This window comes from Centrocercus urophasianus, unplaced genomic scaffold, assembly GCF_019232065.1.
Source record: "Centrocercus urophasianus isolate 14NV4802_14NV808 unplaced genomic scaffold, USGS_Curo_1.0 seq_16, whole genome shotgun sequence".
Lineage (NCBI taxonomy): Eukaryota > Metazoa > Chordata > Aves > Galliformes > Phasianidae > Centrocercus > Centrocercus urophasianus.
The window spans coordinates 11494594-11513756 of NW_024884711.1; the positions used below are offsets into that span (position 1 = coordinate 11494594).

Consider the following 19163-nt stretch of genomic DNA (forward strand, 5'->3'; position numbering starts at 1 on the left):
AACATCTTACTATTGACTTCCTGGATTTTGACTCAACCCCACAGATCCCAGTCTTAGAAAGACTCATATCTATGCTTTATGCAGCTCAATTTAATTGAGATTTTAGGTCTTTTTGTTATGAAGAAAAAAAGAATTTTGCTCTTAGCTCAAGATGGTTGTCATAAGATAAAATTCTAATGAGAGTGTATTTGAAGGAGTTGGGAGCTCAAGCTGAAATGTAGATTTATCTGTATGTCTTAATTAAATGTTCTGCGTTAAAAGATATTACTGTTATAAGATTTTACCTTGCGTTATTTAATATGATTAAAAAGAGACTTTTTGCTTAGTGAAGTAAAAAGGTGTTCAGTAACTAAAATCTGAGCTGAAGAGACTGTATGTTAGATAAAATCCCATCTCACTTGGATTTCACCATTGTTTGCAAAGAAACTGAAGCTATTCACAGTGGCCCCAGTCAAACTGGACCAGTATCTCAGTGTGTTCTTTATGTCAAGGCAGTTCCAAACTGTGTTGCTAAGTGTAGACAGTCTCAAACAGTGGTGGAAAGTGAAGTAAATTTCTGCCCTTAGCAGTCTGTCTGGTCCATACTACTGTGCTCTTGGATGCTTCATCCAGCTCTTGCCAAAGTCTGTGAGAAAACTCATGTTGAAATTAGGTCTACAATGTTTGGAGAGAAGTTGTATCTGATTTCTTTACCTAAGGCCAGGGTGTGTGGTATGTTCAAATCAGAGACTTCATTGGAGCTATATTACTTCGTGTGAGCTGAGGATCTGACCTCCTATCAACTGCAATTGGCTGTACATATATTATTATAGATAGGTAGAATATGCATAGGGAGGTCTTTGTTGGTGATGTTTGTTTTGAATACAGACATCTGTGGGAAATATGAATGAATTCCTTTTCTCAGAAATGCATATCATTTCAGAATTATGGATCCATTATTTAGGACCTAATTCAAAGGTTGAGTGTTTGACTGCAAAATTCATAGCCTTGCCCAGATTTGGTTGGCTGGTTGGCTGTTTTACTTCAGTGGAAGGACATGAGTAAAACTGTTCATTCTTAGTCCTCTAGTTACACTTAATTATACACCACCATTTTTGCTATTTGCAAAAGCTGTCCTTTAATTGCATGTGTCTCCTAATATCCTTTGAAATCATTGTGTAATTTAGAAGGGGGCTTAAAATAAAAACTAATTCAAATCAGCAATAAAATTTACACATGGAAATGCAGGACTTGAAAACACGTAATCAGTCTCTTCTTCCTCAAGACAACTTTCCTTCTGCTTTTACATATCTCAGGTGCCTATATGTTTTAATTTTTAGGGAGGAGATGTCTCTTGAAACTCTGAAAAGAAATGCCATAATCTATAATAATGTTTTGTTCTCTTCCTCCTTGAGAGCTTAATGGAGCATTTTATGCTGCATCCATAGGTACATTTCTACCAAACCAAATTGGCTACCAATTTGAAAAAATTACACAGTAGTTATGTTTTCCAATGTATTTATTTATTGCACTTAGGGATTTTTCAGAAGAACCATTCAGAAAAACCTCCATCCAACCTATTCCTGTAAATATGAAGGAAAATGTGTGATAGACAAAGTAACAAGAAATCAGTGCCAGGAATGTCGCTTCAAAAAATGCATCTTTGTTGGCATGGCAACAGATTGTAAGTATATTTTTTCTCTTTTTCTTCGTTTTCTCTCTTTTTTTTTTATGTTTTTATTTGCTTAAAGTATGTTAATTGGTGAAGATTGTTAAACTGGAGTGGAACTGCCAACATTTTTTGGTTTTAATCATTTGTTCTGGAGAATTATGCTCATTGCAGCAATCCACTTCTGAATGCTCTAATTTTTTGTTTACGCTTCACCAGAGTGCACCTTCTTCTGGCCTTACTGGACTGAGTAACAATAGGAATGTTAACTCTTAGGAGGAAAAGAGGGAGAAATGCATCTGGATGGACACTTTGCTTGAAAAAAATGTCTTGTTTAGAAAATTCTGGAGGATGTGAAATTGAATGTCGTTGTATGAGTCATCCTGCAGTTGTTTGTTTTATTTTTAGCCCCGAAGAAGTTATCTGCAAATAATTTGACTCTCATTCTAAAGAATTAGAACATATGGCTGTAAGATTAACCCTTAGGAATCTTCTTTTCCTGCCACTGCACAAGGATTTACACCAATAACTTCAATTAGTGCAATGTGAGGAACTCATGTAAATCCCCTATGCATTATTGTTAATGGTTGTTGCCATTGTAATCCTCTGCAAAAACAAAAACAAACAAAAAAACTAGAGCCAATAAAGAAAGTAAAAATATTCCAACTTAGCATTTTTCAGTTATAATGTAATGTGTGGCATTTTCTGTACAAAATGAAACAGAAGAAGTGAAGCAATTTCATCAAAGGCAGATGGTACTTAAGGAGAGAGAACGGAATGATTCTGGATCATCATTTCAAATCCAGCTCATTTGGACACAGCAGACAGTACTGAGCATCAGCCATTTAGGAGCTGTGCAGAATGAGAAGTTTGTCTGAGTCTAATTCTGACCGGCAGTTATCAGTACCATAGAGAGGCGTTTGTAGAAGGCACATACAGGTGTGTCAGAGGAGCAGTGGCAGACAAGCCAGCAATCTCCAAACTTCAGTACAGACTGAAGAATGAATAGATTCAGGGCAACACTGCAAGAAGGACTTAGGGATTCTGGTGGATGAAAAATTGGATGTGAGCTGATAGTGTGTGCGTGCAGCCCAGAAAGCCAGCTGTATCCTGAGTTCCATCAGAAGAGGAATGGCCCGCAGAGGGGGAGGTGATTGTCTCTCTTTGCTCTGCCCTCGTGAGGCTCCATCTGCAGGCCTGGGGCCCCCAGCACAGGGAAGATGTTGAGCTTTTGAAGCACATCCCAAGGAGAGTCACTAAGATGATCAGAGGGCTGGAGCACCTCTTATGAAGAAATGTTGAGGGAGCTGGTCTTGTTCTGTCTGGAAAAAATAAGGTTTCCAGGAGATCTCATTGCAGCCTTCCAGTACTTAAAAGGAGCTTGTATACAGAAGGAAGACCAACTTTTTACAAGGGATGTTAACTTTAAACTGAAAGAGATTTAGAATGAATGAAAGGAATAAATTCTTCAGTATGAGAGTGGCGAGGCCCTGGCACAGACTGCACAGAGAAACTCCTCATCCCTGGAGGCTTTTGAGGCCAGGTTGGATGGGGCCCTAGGCAGCCTGAGCTGGTGGGTGGCAGCCCTGCCCATGGTAGAGGTACACTAGGTGATCTTTAAAATCCCTTCAACTCAAAGCGTTCTATCATTAGTTAAGGTGTTGGTAATCAATTAGTACATCAGCTATAGATAGAAAAGACCAAAGTCCAGACAACTTTAATAACCTCCTGCCATTCTTGTATGCTTTTATCCCTGCTAGTGGTGTTGGATGACAGCAAGCGTCTGGCAAAGAGGAAGCTGATAGAAGAAAATCGAGAGAAGAGGCGTCGGGAGGAGCTGCAGAAAACAATTGGTCACAAACCAGAACCAACGGATGAGGAATGGGAGCTGATCAAAATTGTCACCGAAGCACACGTGGCCACCAATGCACAAGGAAGCCACTGGAAGCAGAAAAGGAAATTTCTGGTAGGGACTGCAGACATTCACACTGCTTTTGAAGTCAAGTTCCTTGATTTCTTCTGAAATCCCTGCTCAGCATTGTAACCACTGTTGTATGTGCCAGTGTTTTGACTTATATGAAGAACTGAAGATTGTTTATTCTTGGCTCAGTCTCAGTATTTGATCAGACCGTGTATTTAATAGATAAATAGCTTTCTGATGAGTTAAGGCTTACACAGCTGGATATTTTTAATGTTCTTTGATAAGAAAAAGTGAAAAAAATGATTCTCTTCTGATTAACAGCAATATCCATCTATAATGTATAATACATCTTTTATTTATTTATTACATATAGTAGTCATTGTCTTGGGACTAGCATGCAAAATATTTTAAATGTTGAAAACAGTGGCAAATTTAAAATGGAAGTTGACATTTTTAATTAATAAGTTGTACTTTTTGTTTCCTTGTTCCAAAGGGAATACATTAATTAAATTTGACAAAGAAAAATAAATTTCAATGATAGCAGGAGGATACTTGAACTATATAGTATTGCAGGTTTGCAAATTATGAATCTTCAGAGTATTGCTGAGGAAAATCTGTGATTTGTGATGCTTAAGCTTAGAAAAAGAATGCGTGGGGTGTGTTGTGTTTTTTTTCTAACTCAGATTTCAAGGAAAAACTGTGCAGAATACGGAATGTTTAGGCAGCACAAAAGAGGGATTACAGACTAAATGTCAGGAATTCACAGGCATGTTTAACAGTCTGTGTATACCAAATCAGGTAGAAAATATTCTTTTTTTGCAAGCACAGGCTCCTACTGCCTAATCCACAATGGGAATCATGACCCACTGTTAAATTGCTAAGATAAGTTTTAGATTCAAAGCAGCTTATCCCTTTTACAGAGTTATGTTAATTCTAGTAGCAATTTCTATACAAATGGCCACATGTTCACAGTAGTGTGCAGTCAAGAACATGCAGCCAGTGGTTGCTGGCAAGAAGCAACAGAGAGATTTCCAGTTTTCCTGCATTGTTTTTAACAGGCCAAGAAGCTGAAATTGTATCATCAGCTGTGGTATCACATTTGATTACTCAGACAGTAGTGTTTTTTTGGTGTCACTTGCTGTAGAATAAAAAGGGGAGCATGAGGTGGTGTGAGGACAGGATTAGTGGGAAAAAGGTCAGATGGGGCAAAGGCAGGGATGACAGCTGTAACAGGCAGCTCACAAATTAGCTGTGATTTCCACAGCTGGTTCCTAGGCCAGATCAAACTACTCCCAGTGCTCCAGGGCCTCCTTGTTTTTTTCAGGGCTCACATGCTGAAGCCCTACAGTTTCAAGGTAAGTGTAGGGAGCTCACTGACACCTTGTAGTGAGCACAGAAGTCCAGGATGGCTTGACAACTCCAGGCAGAGGGCTTTGAAAGCTCCCTGCCAGAAGCTGTTGGGGAGCAAGAGGAGCTGATTGCACACCCCAGCAGCAGTGGGTCAGCCCTTTGGCAGCTGAGGCTGGTTCTTCAACAGTGGGAGCTCCCTGGAGGTCTGGACATTTTTTTCTATTGAGGTGAGGTAGGTGGCAATGGCTCTCCAGCAGCTTGCCTTTCTGGAGTGTGTTGGTTTTAGCTAGTCATCCTGAATTCTACTGGCTTTCCCGTGGCAATGCTATGTTCTCTCTTTTTCTTGCTAACACTGTTATGTGTGGCTTTTGCTTTGGGTCTTCGTGCTTGAAAGCGATGAAGATTGTTTATCATGAGCACACAGACAATGTGGTTTAGTTTCCCAAGATTCAGAGATGGGGAGAGTCAGCCTAAAACTGGGATTATTTCAGCTTTTTAGCAGGAGGAACTCCTAGATAATTGAACCCAGTCCTCTTCATTGTTCTTCTACAATTGATGCTTATTTTATTAGCTCACTGCTGAGTTTTTTTGTGAAAGAAGTTAGGTTTGGATTCGGATTGTTGACAAGGATCAGGAAGGCTCTTCTATGATGTGTTGCTTTAAAAAAATGTTGAGCACAAGTTTTCATTATCAACAGCAGCTTCAGCACCTCTCCTGTTTAAGTGCCCTTACATAAATGTCATGAAATCCATCAGTTTTAAAGGCATTCTTCTCTAAGCCTTAACCAGTTTTTAACTATCTAACATGAACAAAATGGAATTTCTGCATATTCTTTGGCAGGTATTTTATAGCTGCAAAGCTGCACTTAGCAAACAGAGGAACAACTTTGATATGTGTTTTAAAAACACACAGTAACATTGACAAACTGTCATAGAATCAGGTGAGCAAGTCAAAATGCAAATGGAATAAAAAGTACTCGTTGTGGATATTGATCATACCTACTGCATTCTGTGTTCCCGTAGTTAGCTTGAAAATTGTTGGCTTTTTTTTTTCTCATTTGGAGAAGCCTTGATTTGAAGTCACACAGAAGGTGATTTTCAACAAGAATTTTACCCTGACAAGCTCAAATTCTAGTCATTTTATCCAGACAAGCTTTGTGTTGCCAGTTCTTAGTCATCTGTTGTTTTAGCCTGGTTTTGGAAACATTCCTTGGCAATTGTCTGGAGCTCAGTGATACCAGGCAATCTGCTCTGGGGAAGATTTCAGAACTTGGAGTAGGTTAAATTGCCTGCAAAGCTGCAAAGCTCTGAGAATATTCTAAGGGTAGCAAGTCATCTCAGCTCCCTTTGCTTTTAGACCAGCTTGGGAGTTCTCATCATTGTGAGAAACAAGATCATGCCTATATTTTTAATCAAAAAGCACACAAGCTACACCCACAAAGTATTTGGATGGAAGCACAAGGAAAAAACTACTTGTGCCTCTGATGCAGCTGTCCACACAGCACGGTGGTGCCAGACCCCCATTTCTGTGTGCAGTCTTCTCTCACGGAATCCACATTTTGTGGCATAATGGGACATCACTTAAAAAAAGATAGTATCACTTATAACTGTAATGTTTGCCAAACAGAATATTTTAGAATATCAAACGCTCACTGTAAGATAGATTGTTCCTTTAAATATTTTTGTTTATATCCTTAGCCAGAAGACATTGGGCAAGCACCAATAGTTAATGCCCCAGAAGGGGGGAAAGTGGATTTAGAAGCCTTCAGCCAGTTTACAAAAATAATCACACCAGCGATTACAAGAGTGGTGGATTTTGCCAAAAAGTTGCCTATGTTTTGTGAGGTAAGACAAACTGCTTGCATCCCTCGTTTACAAAGCATGGTTATGCTGTATGCAAAATACTGGCACAGAACTGTAACAGAAAGGATTATAGTTTAAGAAAAAAATCACTATGTTTAAAATCAGAAAAAAAACAAGAGAATCAAAACTGGATTTGAATTTTTATGACTTTTCTTTTTCCCATGACTACTGAACTCCTGATTTTGTTCATCTAGAATTCATCACAATTCACTGGAGACCTGAATGTGCCTTCACAAGTAGCCTTGAGCAAAGCAGTGAACAAAAACAGACCATCTAGATTTATGTTTTATACGTTTAATCAGATATTTCAGCACAGGCTTCCTTCTGTACTTTTCAGCTCCTTGACAGGTGTACTGTGTGGAGTTGGATGTGTGCAGTAATAAATTCTCCAAATTCAGGAATACATCCCTATCCAGGAGTGACACTTGCTTCATTTTTTTTCCCTAGGCATTTTCTTCCTTAATAGGGAGGGAGTGCATAAAGGAGTTAAGTAATAGAGTGTCATCCCAGGTAGGTACTCACATGTAAAATATACTGTAAATAGACTGAAACAGGCTTGGCTGCACATTAGGAGTAGAGAGGCCCTAGGCTGATTTCATTTACAGCAAAGTAGCATTTTTATTGGAGGAGCAGATGCAATGGCTGATGATTTTTTTTTTCCTAGAGTAAAAAACATTATCATAACTGCAGCGTGAATATAACTGAAATAGTAACTCAGATTTGATAATTTTAATAATTTTAAGTCTTGTGAGTCCCTTAGGATCCACAACCATTGGAGTTTTAATACAGAAATATCCTCAACCTAGCTGTGGAAGTATACTTGCCTTCCCTCCCAGACTGCAGAGAAGCACCTGCCTCTGCTGGAGTGTGACCATGTTTGGGGAGTTCATTGTGTCCCCTAGGATGAGAACTGCTTTTTCCTCTTACACACAATCAGACAGGAAAGAAGTCTAAGTAGTATTTTCCTCTTCTGTGGTTCTTTTCTTTAAGGTCAATCAAGGAGTGTTATTTATGCCAGCTAATGGTCTTTACATCCCTACTTTGCATCTGCAAAGTAGTGTTAAATATCAATAGTTGCCATAGTTTAAATAGCTTTCACTGGCTACTTAACATTGGCTCCATCAGAGCATGAAATAGTGACCAAGCATGAAGACTTTAAACACAAGCAATGTATCCATAGATCAGGAAGCCCCTGCAGCATCTAGTGTCTGAGGGAAGCTGTCTCCTCTGATTTGGTGTTTGTTGGTGGGAAGTTGCTCTGATGTAATAAGGTAGTCTTTTCAATTTAGAAGGCTTTGCCAGTCACACGCAGACTGCAGTGCCTGTGTGACATCTTCTACCCCTCCTGGCTACCATGGGCCCACTTGTGTCAGAGCTGAACAGGAAGCATGGCTGAAGAAGTCAAGGAGTTGTTTGGCATCACCTTTGTAGGCTGCACAGTTCAACTAGGATGGGCTTTGTTTACAGCTGAATCACTGTGTAAACCTGACACTGTGTGCAGCACGGTTTGACAGCAGAGAAGGACAACACATAGTGAATGGAAAGGGATAGGACAGCTGTCCCGAGGTGTCATGCAGTTCCTGCTGAAGCATAAAGAAAATGACAAACGTTTGCTCCTTTTTTGAGGGAGCACTGTCTTGTTAACTTTGTTTTCTAATCCATATCTTTTTCTTAGAAGGGATACTGCATGGGCTGTGTTTATAAGGGAAAAAAAAAAAAACAAAAAAAACTCCTTTCTCCCATGGGACCTATGCAGCATTCAAACATTATCTCAATTCTTAATTTCCACGGAGGCTCAGTCTGAGAGAGCTGTATGTTTCTATGAAAGAGATTGACTAAGCAGCGCTTAATGAGTTTGATGTGAGTTTATAAGAGGTGCTCCAGCCCTCTAGTCGTCTTCCTGGCCCTCCTCTGGAACCTCTCCAATGGCTCCATATCTTTCTTATGTCCCAGGCAGTATTCCAAATGGGGCTTCATGAGGGTAGAATACAATCATCTCCCTGTCCCTTCTGGTCACCCCTCTTTCAATGCAGCTTGGGAAACAGCTTTCCAGACTGCAGGTTTAGCTTATGTCCAGCTTTCATCCACCAGGACCCCCAAATCCTTTTCTGCAGGGCTGTTCTTAATGAGTTCTCCCAGTCTATACATATATCTGGGATTGACTTGACCCATGTACAGCACCTTTTACTTGGCCTTGCTGAGCCTCATTAGGTTCACGTGGGCCCTCTTTTTGAGCCTGTCCAGGTCCCTTTGGGTGGCATTGCTTCCTTTTCATTGTGTGAACTGCACCACTCTGCTTTTTGTCATCAGCACATTTGCTGAGTGTACACTCCATCTCACTATCTTCAGCATTGATTAAGATGTTGAATAGCACATGTCTCAAGATGGATCCCTGAGGAACACCACTTGTCATCAGCCTCAGCAACATGGTCAACACAGATCTGTTGATCACAACTCTCTTACTGCAGCCCTCCTACCAATTCTTTATCCACCAAATAGTCCAGCATCAAATCCGTCTCTCTCCAATTTAGAGATAAGGATGTGGTGGGGGACCATGTCAAAGGCCTTGCAAAAGTCCAGCCAGTTGACATGATTTGCTTTTCCCTTGTCCAGTGATGCTGTTGCTGTGCTGTAGAAGGCCACAGGATTGGTCAGGCATGATCTGAAGTTGTGCTGGCTGCCTCGGATCACCTCTTCTTGCATGTGTTTTAATATCCCTTCCATTTGTTCCATGATCTTCCAAAGAACAGACATGAGGCTTACCGACCTGTCGTTCCCCAGGTCTTCCTTTCTTGTAAATTGGAATGATGTCTCCTTTTTCCCAGTCACAGGGGACTTGGCCTGAGAGCCATGCCTTTACAGATATGAAAGAGCGTGGCTTGGCAATCGCATCAACTAGTTCTTCCAGAACCTTTCCTTTTTTCTCCCTTTTTTCATTTCTTAATGATTCTATGTTTCTTTCTCTTCTGTTCACTTTTTCTCTGTCATGTCCTTTTCTTTATTTCTCATGGCTGCCCTTAGACATCTTTTTTCTTACTGTATTCCTTTCCTACTTCAGTCTCAGAGTCACAGTGGCTTTGTCACTGGTGGCAGGACTGCCACTCTGTGCAGCCTTCCATACAGTACTGCTGAGCTGAGTATGAGTTTCAAACAGAGTGATTGCCCTGAACAGAATGACTCATTTTTCTTGTGTATTAAACGCTTTACACCTGAAGTTGAAGTTGTCATTGCTGAAAAAATAGCGGCGTGATTTAACTGCTTTTGCTGTCTGTGGCTGGCTTTGTACTTACAACTCTTCTCTTCATGAAGAGTTCCATTCTCTTCAAGAAGACCTTCCATTCATGTCAGGTAATTTTATGGTATCCACTCTACATGGTTTTACACCAAGTAAGTGTAATTGCTTTGTGAATGCACAGTTGCCACATAAACCTGTAGTGTTTTTTGTATTGTGGTGTTTTGTTTGTTTTTTTTTCCATTTCTAATTGCAATTCAGGTAGGTATAATAATAATCCATAGAAATTAGAATTACTTTTCAATTTATGTGATGTTTTACTGTTCATTTAATGACAGTCTCAGAATAGCATTGGTGATTTTTTTTTCCTTTTGTTATCATTGGATTACCTATGTAAACATGAAGATATGCTTTACAGAAAACAGAACCTACATCTTCCAATTTGGACAGCTTACCACTTTTTTTCAAGTATGAAGGAGATGAGTCTTGCTATATGCCCTGAGGATCACAGTTATGCACCAGCATAACAGCTGGACCTATACCATAGATTTTTTGTCTGTCCAACAGTAATATAGAGTCTAGGGAGATCAGTTGTAATAGGCTACACGTACCCTAATAAGTTGTCTGTTGTTTAAAATGGACAGAGAATTCCACTGATTAACATGTGTCTTTTAGATAAATATATATATATATATATATATATATATATATACACATATATTTCATTCTGTTTATTTAAAAAACAGTTTACTCTGATGGACTCTCTCAAACGTCTTTCTTCAGCTTGGTCAGGTGAAAATCAAGCATGGCTGACAGTGCATCTAACTGGGATGGCTGATACCTTTACCAGCCCCAATTGCAGGTTATGCCAAGCTGTATGCTGAGAGAGCTCAAAAGTGGAAGAGAGAAGGGTAAACAGCTGAGGACAGTGACCATTTCAGCCATCTCAGTTTGATTCACCCTTATGCAAGAGAAAGCTGACAATCTGTTACCACTAACCTGGCAACTGATGGGTCTGCCTCATCCTCCACACCTTGTGAAATGTTTGCAAACAGGAAGCTATGTCCTTTAGGTTTACTGGACTTAATTCTATAATGTTACCACGAACAAAGAGATCCCGTGGAATCAAGAGCTTCAGAAAGCTGAGCCACTTCTCCTAAGCACCTGCACTTTGCTGTGAATATCTTGCCCAGGGCCACTTCCTACAGCTGTGTCATCACTAGATTTCCATGTGGGGGTGTTAGCCTGTTAGGACTTTTTGAAAGCAGGAATATGAATCTTGGGCTTTTGTGCTGTGCACAAGAACTAGCTGGTAAGCTAGTTGGTAAGCAACGTGTTTCCAGGATGTCTGTACTTGGCTAGGTAGTGTCCTGGGTTCACCGTGAATTCGTGACCGTGGATTTACTGTAGTTGTAAATCATCTCAGTTTGAAAAACACATCTTTTTCTTTACCATTTATAATTTCTGCAGCTGCCATGTGAAGACCAGATCATCCTTCTGAAAGGCTGCTGTATGGAGATAATGTCCCTCCGAGCAGCAGTTCGCTATGACCCCGAGAGTGAGACTTTAACACTGAATGGGGAGATGGCGGTGACGAGGGGCCAGCTGAAAAATGGGGGTCTTGGCGTAGTGTCTGATGCCATTTTTGACCTGGGCATGTCTCTTTCTTCATTTAACCTGGATGACACCGAGGTTGCCCTTCTCCAGGCTGTTCTGCTCATGTCATCAGGTGAGAACAGAAATATATTGGCATTCCAGCCATTTTGAAACACTTCATTCTTTGTCAGAAATCTCTCATTAGAAGAAATAGGGCATGTTAGATCTTGTATTGCTAAACAGAGTAATGCAAATGAAATTCTCTTTCAAAACCCTGATGCATCAGAAAATCAGTTTGGTGAGTGCTAGGAGAAAAAATCAGAGAGGCAGACGTAGAAGTGGCATTGGTAACACATCTTGCTCAGTGTAGTGACTCAACAGGGAGGAGGGCTGATCATCAGACAGAAATCAGAAGATCTGTTTTAGAGCCAGTTTGCCTTGACTGAAAAACTAGTAATTTAGATACAGTTTTCATTACAACTAAGTTCCTGTTTCCTCTGAATACTGTCATGCACTGGGTGAGAAGTACAGTTCATACACGTTTCCAGCAGTCTCACATGCTTAGTTCAACCTTCGTTGTTTTCCTACTGACACAACCACTGCTTGCTACGTGGCATTTGAGAGCAGCCTTACACTGGGACTGTTTTAACTGGTCTCTCAGTGATGTCACACAGGAGCAGCACAGACTATTTTGTATCATTTCCAAACAGTTTCTTTTCTTCTCAGATGATATATATTTTCAAATATGCTTCAGCTTGTCACATCCTGCCCATAAGAGAAAGGAAGGGGTGACCACATTCGCCCCTTGGTCCTTTGCACTACTGGTTGTGCCAGCCCGAAGAGGAAATTCCGTTCCTGGGCAGTGGCAGATTCAGAAGGGTTTTGTTTTAAGACCATTTTAAAGATTGAGCACTGGATAACAGTACACAGACAGTGATTAACAAGGATTAACTGTGTCTGTGACAGGAAGGTTTCCACATTCATCGCAACACAGCGCTTGGCTTTCTCAGTCAAAACATTCTGATTTTTTTGGTTCCCACACAGTGATACATAACTGGGAGCCTCAGAAGGCATTTCAGGTGATCGGCTGTCCTGAAACGTCTCCTGAAGAGTGACCTATGAAAGGAGCTTTTCCAGCACTCACATGGGACCTATTTCAGATAGTCTGCCTAACTTGTGGCTTTTGTTGTTCCATGGTGCTCCATAACAAATTCATTCCTTTGATGCTTATTCTACTAGGATCAAAATCTGATCAAAGCCTTGGTCAGGCTGTAGTGAAACAGATAAGAAAGAACTGCAAGATAACTGACAAGGACGTCTTCTAATTGTTAGTTTTTTACAGTAAGATATAGATAGAAGCCTCAACTGAGATTGAGAATGTGCTGCTCCAGTCACTGCAAGAACAGTTCCCAAATAGCTATGTTGTAAATGGGCAAAAGAAACAAAGAATGAAGAAGGAAGGGATTATTTCCTTGTTTTATCAGGGATAATACTGAGGCACGAATAAACAGTATGCTCAGGGTCAAAGAAATTGTTTGTGCCAGATCCAGATTCCTTGGCTCCTTTCCTTACAACAGAATAATTCTGCTTTTCCTAATTTATGATCAGATATTCCGTCAAGTAAATGAATTTTAAAGATAATTCTGTTTCTTTGTATCTGCAGATCGCCCAGGCCTTGTTTGTGTCGAGAGGATAGAAAAGTGTCAAGAGGGTTTCCTCCTGGCATTTGAACACTACATTAATTACAGAAAACACCATGTTGCACATTTTTGGCCAAAACTGCTGATGAAAGTGACAGATCTGCGAATGATTGGAGCCTGCCATGCCAGCCGCTTCCTGCACATGAAGGTGGAGTGCCCCACAGAACTCTTCCCTCCATTGTTCCTGGAGGTGTTTGAGGATTAGAGAGACTGGAGCGGTCCTCTGCACCCCTGTCGCACTACTGGCTGTCATTTCATTCCATTGCCCAGCTCTTCTCACACCTGTTTGTTCTTCTTTTGTTCTCTTCTGATTCTTGAGATGGGATTGGGCTTTTGTTTGAGTTTTTCTTTGGGGTTGCTGGGGGCAGTTGTATACACATGGATGAAAACATCCCTTTCTGCTGGTACTTGTGACTATTGCAATTTGTTCTTCAGTCCTTTGATGTGAATGCTTTGACAGCTTAACAGTGAAAATAGAAACAGACCAGTTTCATTCACCAGCACTTGCGTGGTCACCAGCTCACGTGCATCATTGCTTGGAAAGTATGGGAGATAAATTGAAGTGGCAGAAAATAAATTGGCCTCCAAGTTAAACAGCTATTTATAATTTGATCCTGGCAATCCTGTCTGCTGTTACCTCACTTTGCAGGGTACTAGTGACGATTTCATGAGATGAAATCTCTAATGTTTATGGTTGTTTCTGTTGTAACGATCACCCTTATGATCTAGGACCTTCATCATTGTCATGATACCATCGTTATCTTAGGATTGTTCCGATGGATGTGGTTTAACAGTGCCCCATAAATCAAGTAATTAGTGTATGCAAAGTGAGGGAAGGGACGGAATCATTTTTTTCCATGTGTACGGAAGGTAAGGTTGTTTGGTTCTTACTACTCCAGGTAACTTTGCTGGAAGTTCTGTTGGGGGAAGGAGGGAGATTTGATTCTCTGATACACTTTTTCCTGAGTAGGGAAGTCTGCGTTTTCTGAGGTTTGTGGTAAATTCAGCACTCTGAAGGAGTGGGCTGTTTGTCAGAATAGCAGTATTTCCTATGAGTTATTCAGGGATGTGAATGAATGAAACGTATGGGATGGCCATCAGAGGGAACAGAAACCAGCTGTGTTATTGATGACACTCAAGACTGTCCAGCTTTGTCCCAGTAGTACAAATAGTATTGCTTGGCAGTAATCTTTTGTTTTATATATATATAAAGTTTATATGCACGTATATATAATATTTTATATATATATAATTATGAATCTTCAGCAGATGTCTTAAACGTATTTCCGTGTTTTTATCATCTCTCTCTCATTCCTTCTCTTACCCTCTCCTGTGTGTGTATGTGCGTTGATCAGCTAGGTTCTCCCCTCTTCGGTGTGTGTATGTGTTTTTTTTGGCTAGTTTCTCACTTGATTCCTTCACATAATTTATTTCCACTAACTGCACTAGCAGAAACTGAACTGAAAGATAGGAAGTCCAGCTGCCAAAATCTGCGAGTTGGTACTCAGTGATGCTGGACTGTTTGAAGCCGGTAATGAGGGCTTTGTTGGTAGAGAGTGATTCCTTTCTGTTATCCATCACCATTCAGGGCTGTTGTCCCTGGATTTTACAAACTTGATATTAAACCATTCTCTGAATTTGTATGATACATCAAAAGCATTCTTCTGTTCTTCCTGGAAACTCAAGAGACCTGTTTTGCACTTCCTCATTTCCCACATTCTTTTGTGTTGTGCATTCATTTGTACCAGTTTCTGTCTCTGCTATTCATTGATACATTTGCCTGGTAACTCAGTGGGCACTGTTAGAACTGATGTGTTGATTTTCAAAGCTCATGCCCCATGTCCAAACCCATATGTTATATATTTGTCTCCTCATAAGATCACGATACTCAGGAAAATACATAGGTGGAGCACAGTATCTTGTGCCAGGGATTACATTCTTTTCACCTCCATTTCCCTTTAACATTGATGAAGTGTTTGGAGTGCTTTTGGCTCTACGTCAGGGTTATGGAATCTTGTTGTGCCTGTTCTTTGATATCATATGCACCTATGATGAGTGTTGATGTTATTCCTTAGGAGTTATGCCCATAATTCCATGAGAATATAAAACACAATGGGATGTTCAGGGCTTTTTGCAGGAACCAAGGAGGCAGGCCTTCAGAAATAAGTCTTTAAATGCTTGCTGAAATTGAAGAACCTCTTTTGTGGGCTGGCTCCATTTGCTCAATCTCAAAAGGTGTGCTAACAGCACAGATTCTGTGTAGAGCATTACATCTTGGAGACAACAATCAGGAAAAGTTCTAGCCTTTGGAACAAGGGATCACACAACAAGAAAAGCTTACGTGTCTTCAGTTCTGCACAGTCTCAGATGAGCAGCATCTGCAGTAAGTGAAGAGTATTAAATATGTGATTTGAGGGTGGCTTGGTAGGACACTGATAGTATATGGGTAAAGCAAAAAAAAACAGCATCTATACCCAAATGGCTTTCAAGAAGTTATCTTTTGGAGGTTTGTACTCCCAGAATCATGGAGTTCCTTCTGAAACCAGCCTGAGTATCTCATTTACTTGCTAAATGTGAGCTTGAGTTAGTGTAAAAACTTGTAACTGTGCTGCAGATAAGACCAAGGAGAAGGAAGGTCACTTTTGCCTGGTTGTAATCACAGTGACCTCACTGTAGGCTCCATAGTATTTTATGTATTTCTCAGAACCTCAGTTTCTTAGAGTCACACTGCTGCCTGGGAGGTTCAATCTGTCATTAAGATCAACATTTCTCATCCTCTGGGTTATAAAGAAAAACAGCAGCCTAAATGTTGAGGTTGGAAGTCAATACTCAGTGAATACTCAGACTTCTTACTGCCTTTTAACTACCGGGGCCCACACTACTGGCTTTTGAACACTTGGGAGTGTTGGGACTGAGTTAATCAAAAAATAAAGGTCAGAAGTTAGAAAAAATGTGAGAGTTACTGGATTGGCATGGGGAAGCAGCGAGAGATGAAGAAACTTGTAACACCTTGGACAGAACTGCAGCTTGAGGTAGTGCTGAGAACAAACGCTTTGCACAGGCTGGTGTAAAAATCATTGCTCAGACAGGAATTTGTCTGACAAGGTTATTATAGCAGGTCAAGAAGTTTTAAAACACAGCCTGCACAGCTGGATGTCTGAATTCAAGCATGTCAAGCTGCATTTAGGCATCCAAGCTCATGGCCTGACTTCCTGATACTGAAGCAGTTTGGGGTTGCAGCTAATCAGGATTCAGAAAACTGAGTGTCCTCTGTTTGATGATTGCAGATGGGCCATTAGGCATCCAACTTGGAAAAGTTCAGCAGTCTTTTAAGCACTAAGGATTCCATCATTGTACTTTTCTAGCTTTTTAGATTACGTTGTAATCTGGTTTTGATTAACCAAGGGGGATTAGTAGCATTCCTTAACAGAAGACTAAGACCAAGCTCTTAGTCTGGTATCTAATGACCTCTGATCTCCTACCAGTCTTACTCTGTGTGTCTTTGTTGACTTCCTCAGTCTGCCTCCTGATTTACATGATCACAAGAGCAAAACTAGAATCTGTGAGGATGCTTTTGCAGTCTCTTACTGGTGAATGCTGAACTTAGTCCTGCGATGACTCTGGTCACTGTAGGATGCTGCTGGATTTACCATCTGAGTGGCAGACATCAGTCTGCAGGGTCTGTAGCACCTGTCCTTCTGAGGGAAACAACAGACGGCACGTTTCACTGCAGTTCAGGGTCTTGTTTCTCATGTGCCACATACCCTTTGTTTTTGCTTTGTGATCTATGCGTGGGTCTTGCATAAGAAATGCTTCCTGTCAACCTGATTGTCATCGTTTTGCCCCGAGAAACACGCATTTAGATACTCATTTCATGTGTCATCTCAGTTAAGTTACGGTATTCATAATGACATACAACATGCATAATAATGATCTTTGTTTACATTCTGCCAAAATGTAGGCGTTAGAGTTAGACCTCCGAGAGCCAAAACCATCCTTGAGCAAAATGCTTGCTTCTGCAGAGGCAGGCATCAGAAAGTGAAAAAAAAAACTGTCCAGAATGATCAGCTGTATCCGAAATCTGCCAAGACAGGGCTGTTGATCACAAGCAGAGCATGTCATTGCTAGCGATGCATTTTTATGCTATGGAACTCTAACCTGTATGTGTCATATTGACTTTTTGCTGCATGAATCATAAATTATAAAAATCAGTCCTATGGTTTTGAGATGTAGCCAGCATTCCTAAGGCTAAACCTTTTTCATTGACTGAATCAAAATCCACAACCAAGGAACGTACTCCTCTCACTGTGAGAGCAGTTGAAAGAGTTGAACCTTTATCTTTTCTCAAAGGAAGAGGCAGTAGGACCTCTTGATGTGTCTTGTTATTGTGATCATCTGGAAATGATTGCCAGACGTTTCCTTTTGATATAGCGATGAAGTGATCCGTATTTAAATTTTATAGAGAGAAATTTTATTCTAGTGTGATAGAGATTTATTTTCCACTTAAAGACTCAAAGCGATGTGAGCACATTTTTTTACTACGGTATATTTTTGCTTTAAAATTAAAAACAAAAAAACAAAAAAAAAAAAAAAAAAGGTTTGGCCTTACCACAAAGTTTTAGTGTGTCGTATAGATGTTAGCAAATGCAAAGAGTATGCGTTATTCGTGTGTATCCACATTGACTGATGTCGCCTTCAAAAAGCAATATTGTGCAGGTAATAAGTTGTTTGTGACTGTCCATTGCACAGTTTACCTTCTTCAAAAGCTAACCTTGTTTATGCACAAGACAATCAAATGTAAATCTACATCAACACCCGGGTGTAGATTAAATTCATGTAAATTACTGAGCACAATGTAAAACATTAAAAGACACTTTATTTAATTACACATTTAATGTTGGTGAAGATAGTATCAGGGCATGAACTAGCTGACATGCTGTAATTTCTTTTTCTCTTTTCCTACTTCCTTAGCACTCTTCAGTTTTAGTTTGCTCATGAATACATCAGATTAGTTATTCTTTTTTTTTTTTTTTTTAAAGAGAAGGGTGGTTTGGGTTGTTTGTTTGTTTCTATGAAGTTAGGTGGGAGGACTTCTTACTTTGTCTATGAGGTTTGTGGGTTTTGCTTATTTGGTTTATTTTTTTATACCGGTTTCGTGCCCTGAGGGTAAGGCAAACGTTACGCAGTACAGTAAAAAAAAAGTTACCTTGGATGATGTATTTTTTTGCAAGCAGTGTTAAGAGTTATGCTAGATTGGTAATATTTTTTCAGCCTAAAATATATTAAAAATCTGTGATCACAAATGTTTTAAACTATCTAAAGAGAAAATTTGTATATTTGGGGGAAGAAAATAATTTTTACATAGCTTTTGTATGCAGATATTAAAATGTAATTATGAATATAGTGGGCATAGATAACTGTGTAAGCTTGAATTCTAAAAAAGAAAAAGCTTATAACTGAATGGTGGTCCTGGTCTCTCCTTCTCTTTGTTCCAGGCTGTGCAGTTCTGCCACACACCTCACGCTGCTGGCATGGCAGAAGTAGGGCCCAGAGCGATGTGTTGTGTTGGCACTGACCTGCTCGCATTCTATCCGCCTGCACCCTGCATTGCCTATCTCGTGCCCAATCTCCTCCCCTCCCTTGGGCGCCCAGCCAGTGACTTTCACTTCCCAGCTCTGTACATCGGCCAAACCTAACCCACTTTGGTGAGCTGTGATTTATGTCTCATTCAATTACAGTTTTCAAGGGAACGCCCTTTCTTTCTGTATTTGTTCCCAGTCTAGATGGGGCTGTTGTGACAAGAGAAATAGTCGTCTTGTCTCCTCACGTTTTCCGTACCTCAGTCAGCTATCTG

The 19163-nt window shown here is 40.3% G+C and overlaps 1 protein-coding gene across 2 annotated transcripts in view; it reads left to right on the top strand.

The window, feature by feature from the left end:
* THRB (thyroid hormone receptor beta) overlaps nt 1-18770 on the top strand; it is a 167970-nt gene extending 149200 nt beyond the window's left edge. For both annotated transcript variants that reach the window (XM_042816584.1, XM_042816583.1), the window contains 5 exons: nt 1516-1663; nt 3409-3614; nt 6617-6763; nt 11484-11742; nt 13273-18770. In XM_042816584.1, coding sequence (XP_042672518.1) covers nt 1516-1663; nt 3409-3614; nt 6617-6763; nt 11484-11742; nt 13273-13514 — 1002 coding nt within the window. In that variant the 3' untranslated portion in view covers nt 13515-18770. The remainder of the gene's footprint in view (nt 1-1515; nt 1664-3408; nt 3615-6616; nt 6764-11483; nt 11743-13272) is intronic.
* The last annotated feature ends 393 nt before the right edge of the window (nt 18771-19163 follow it).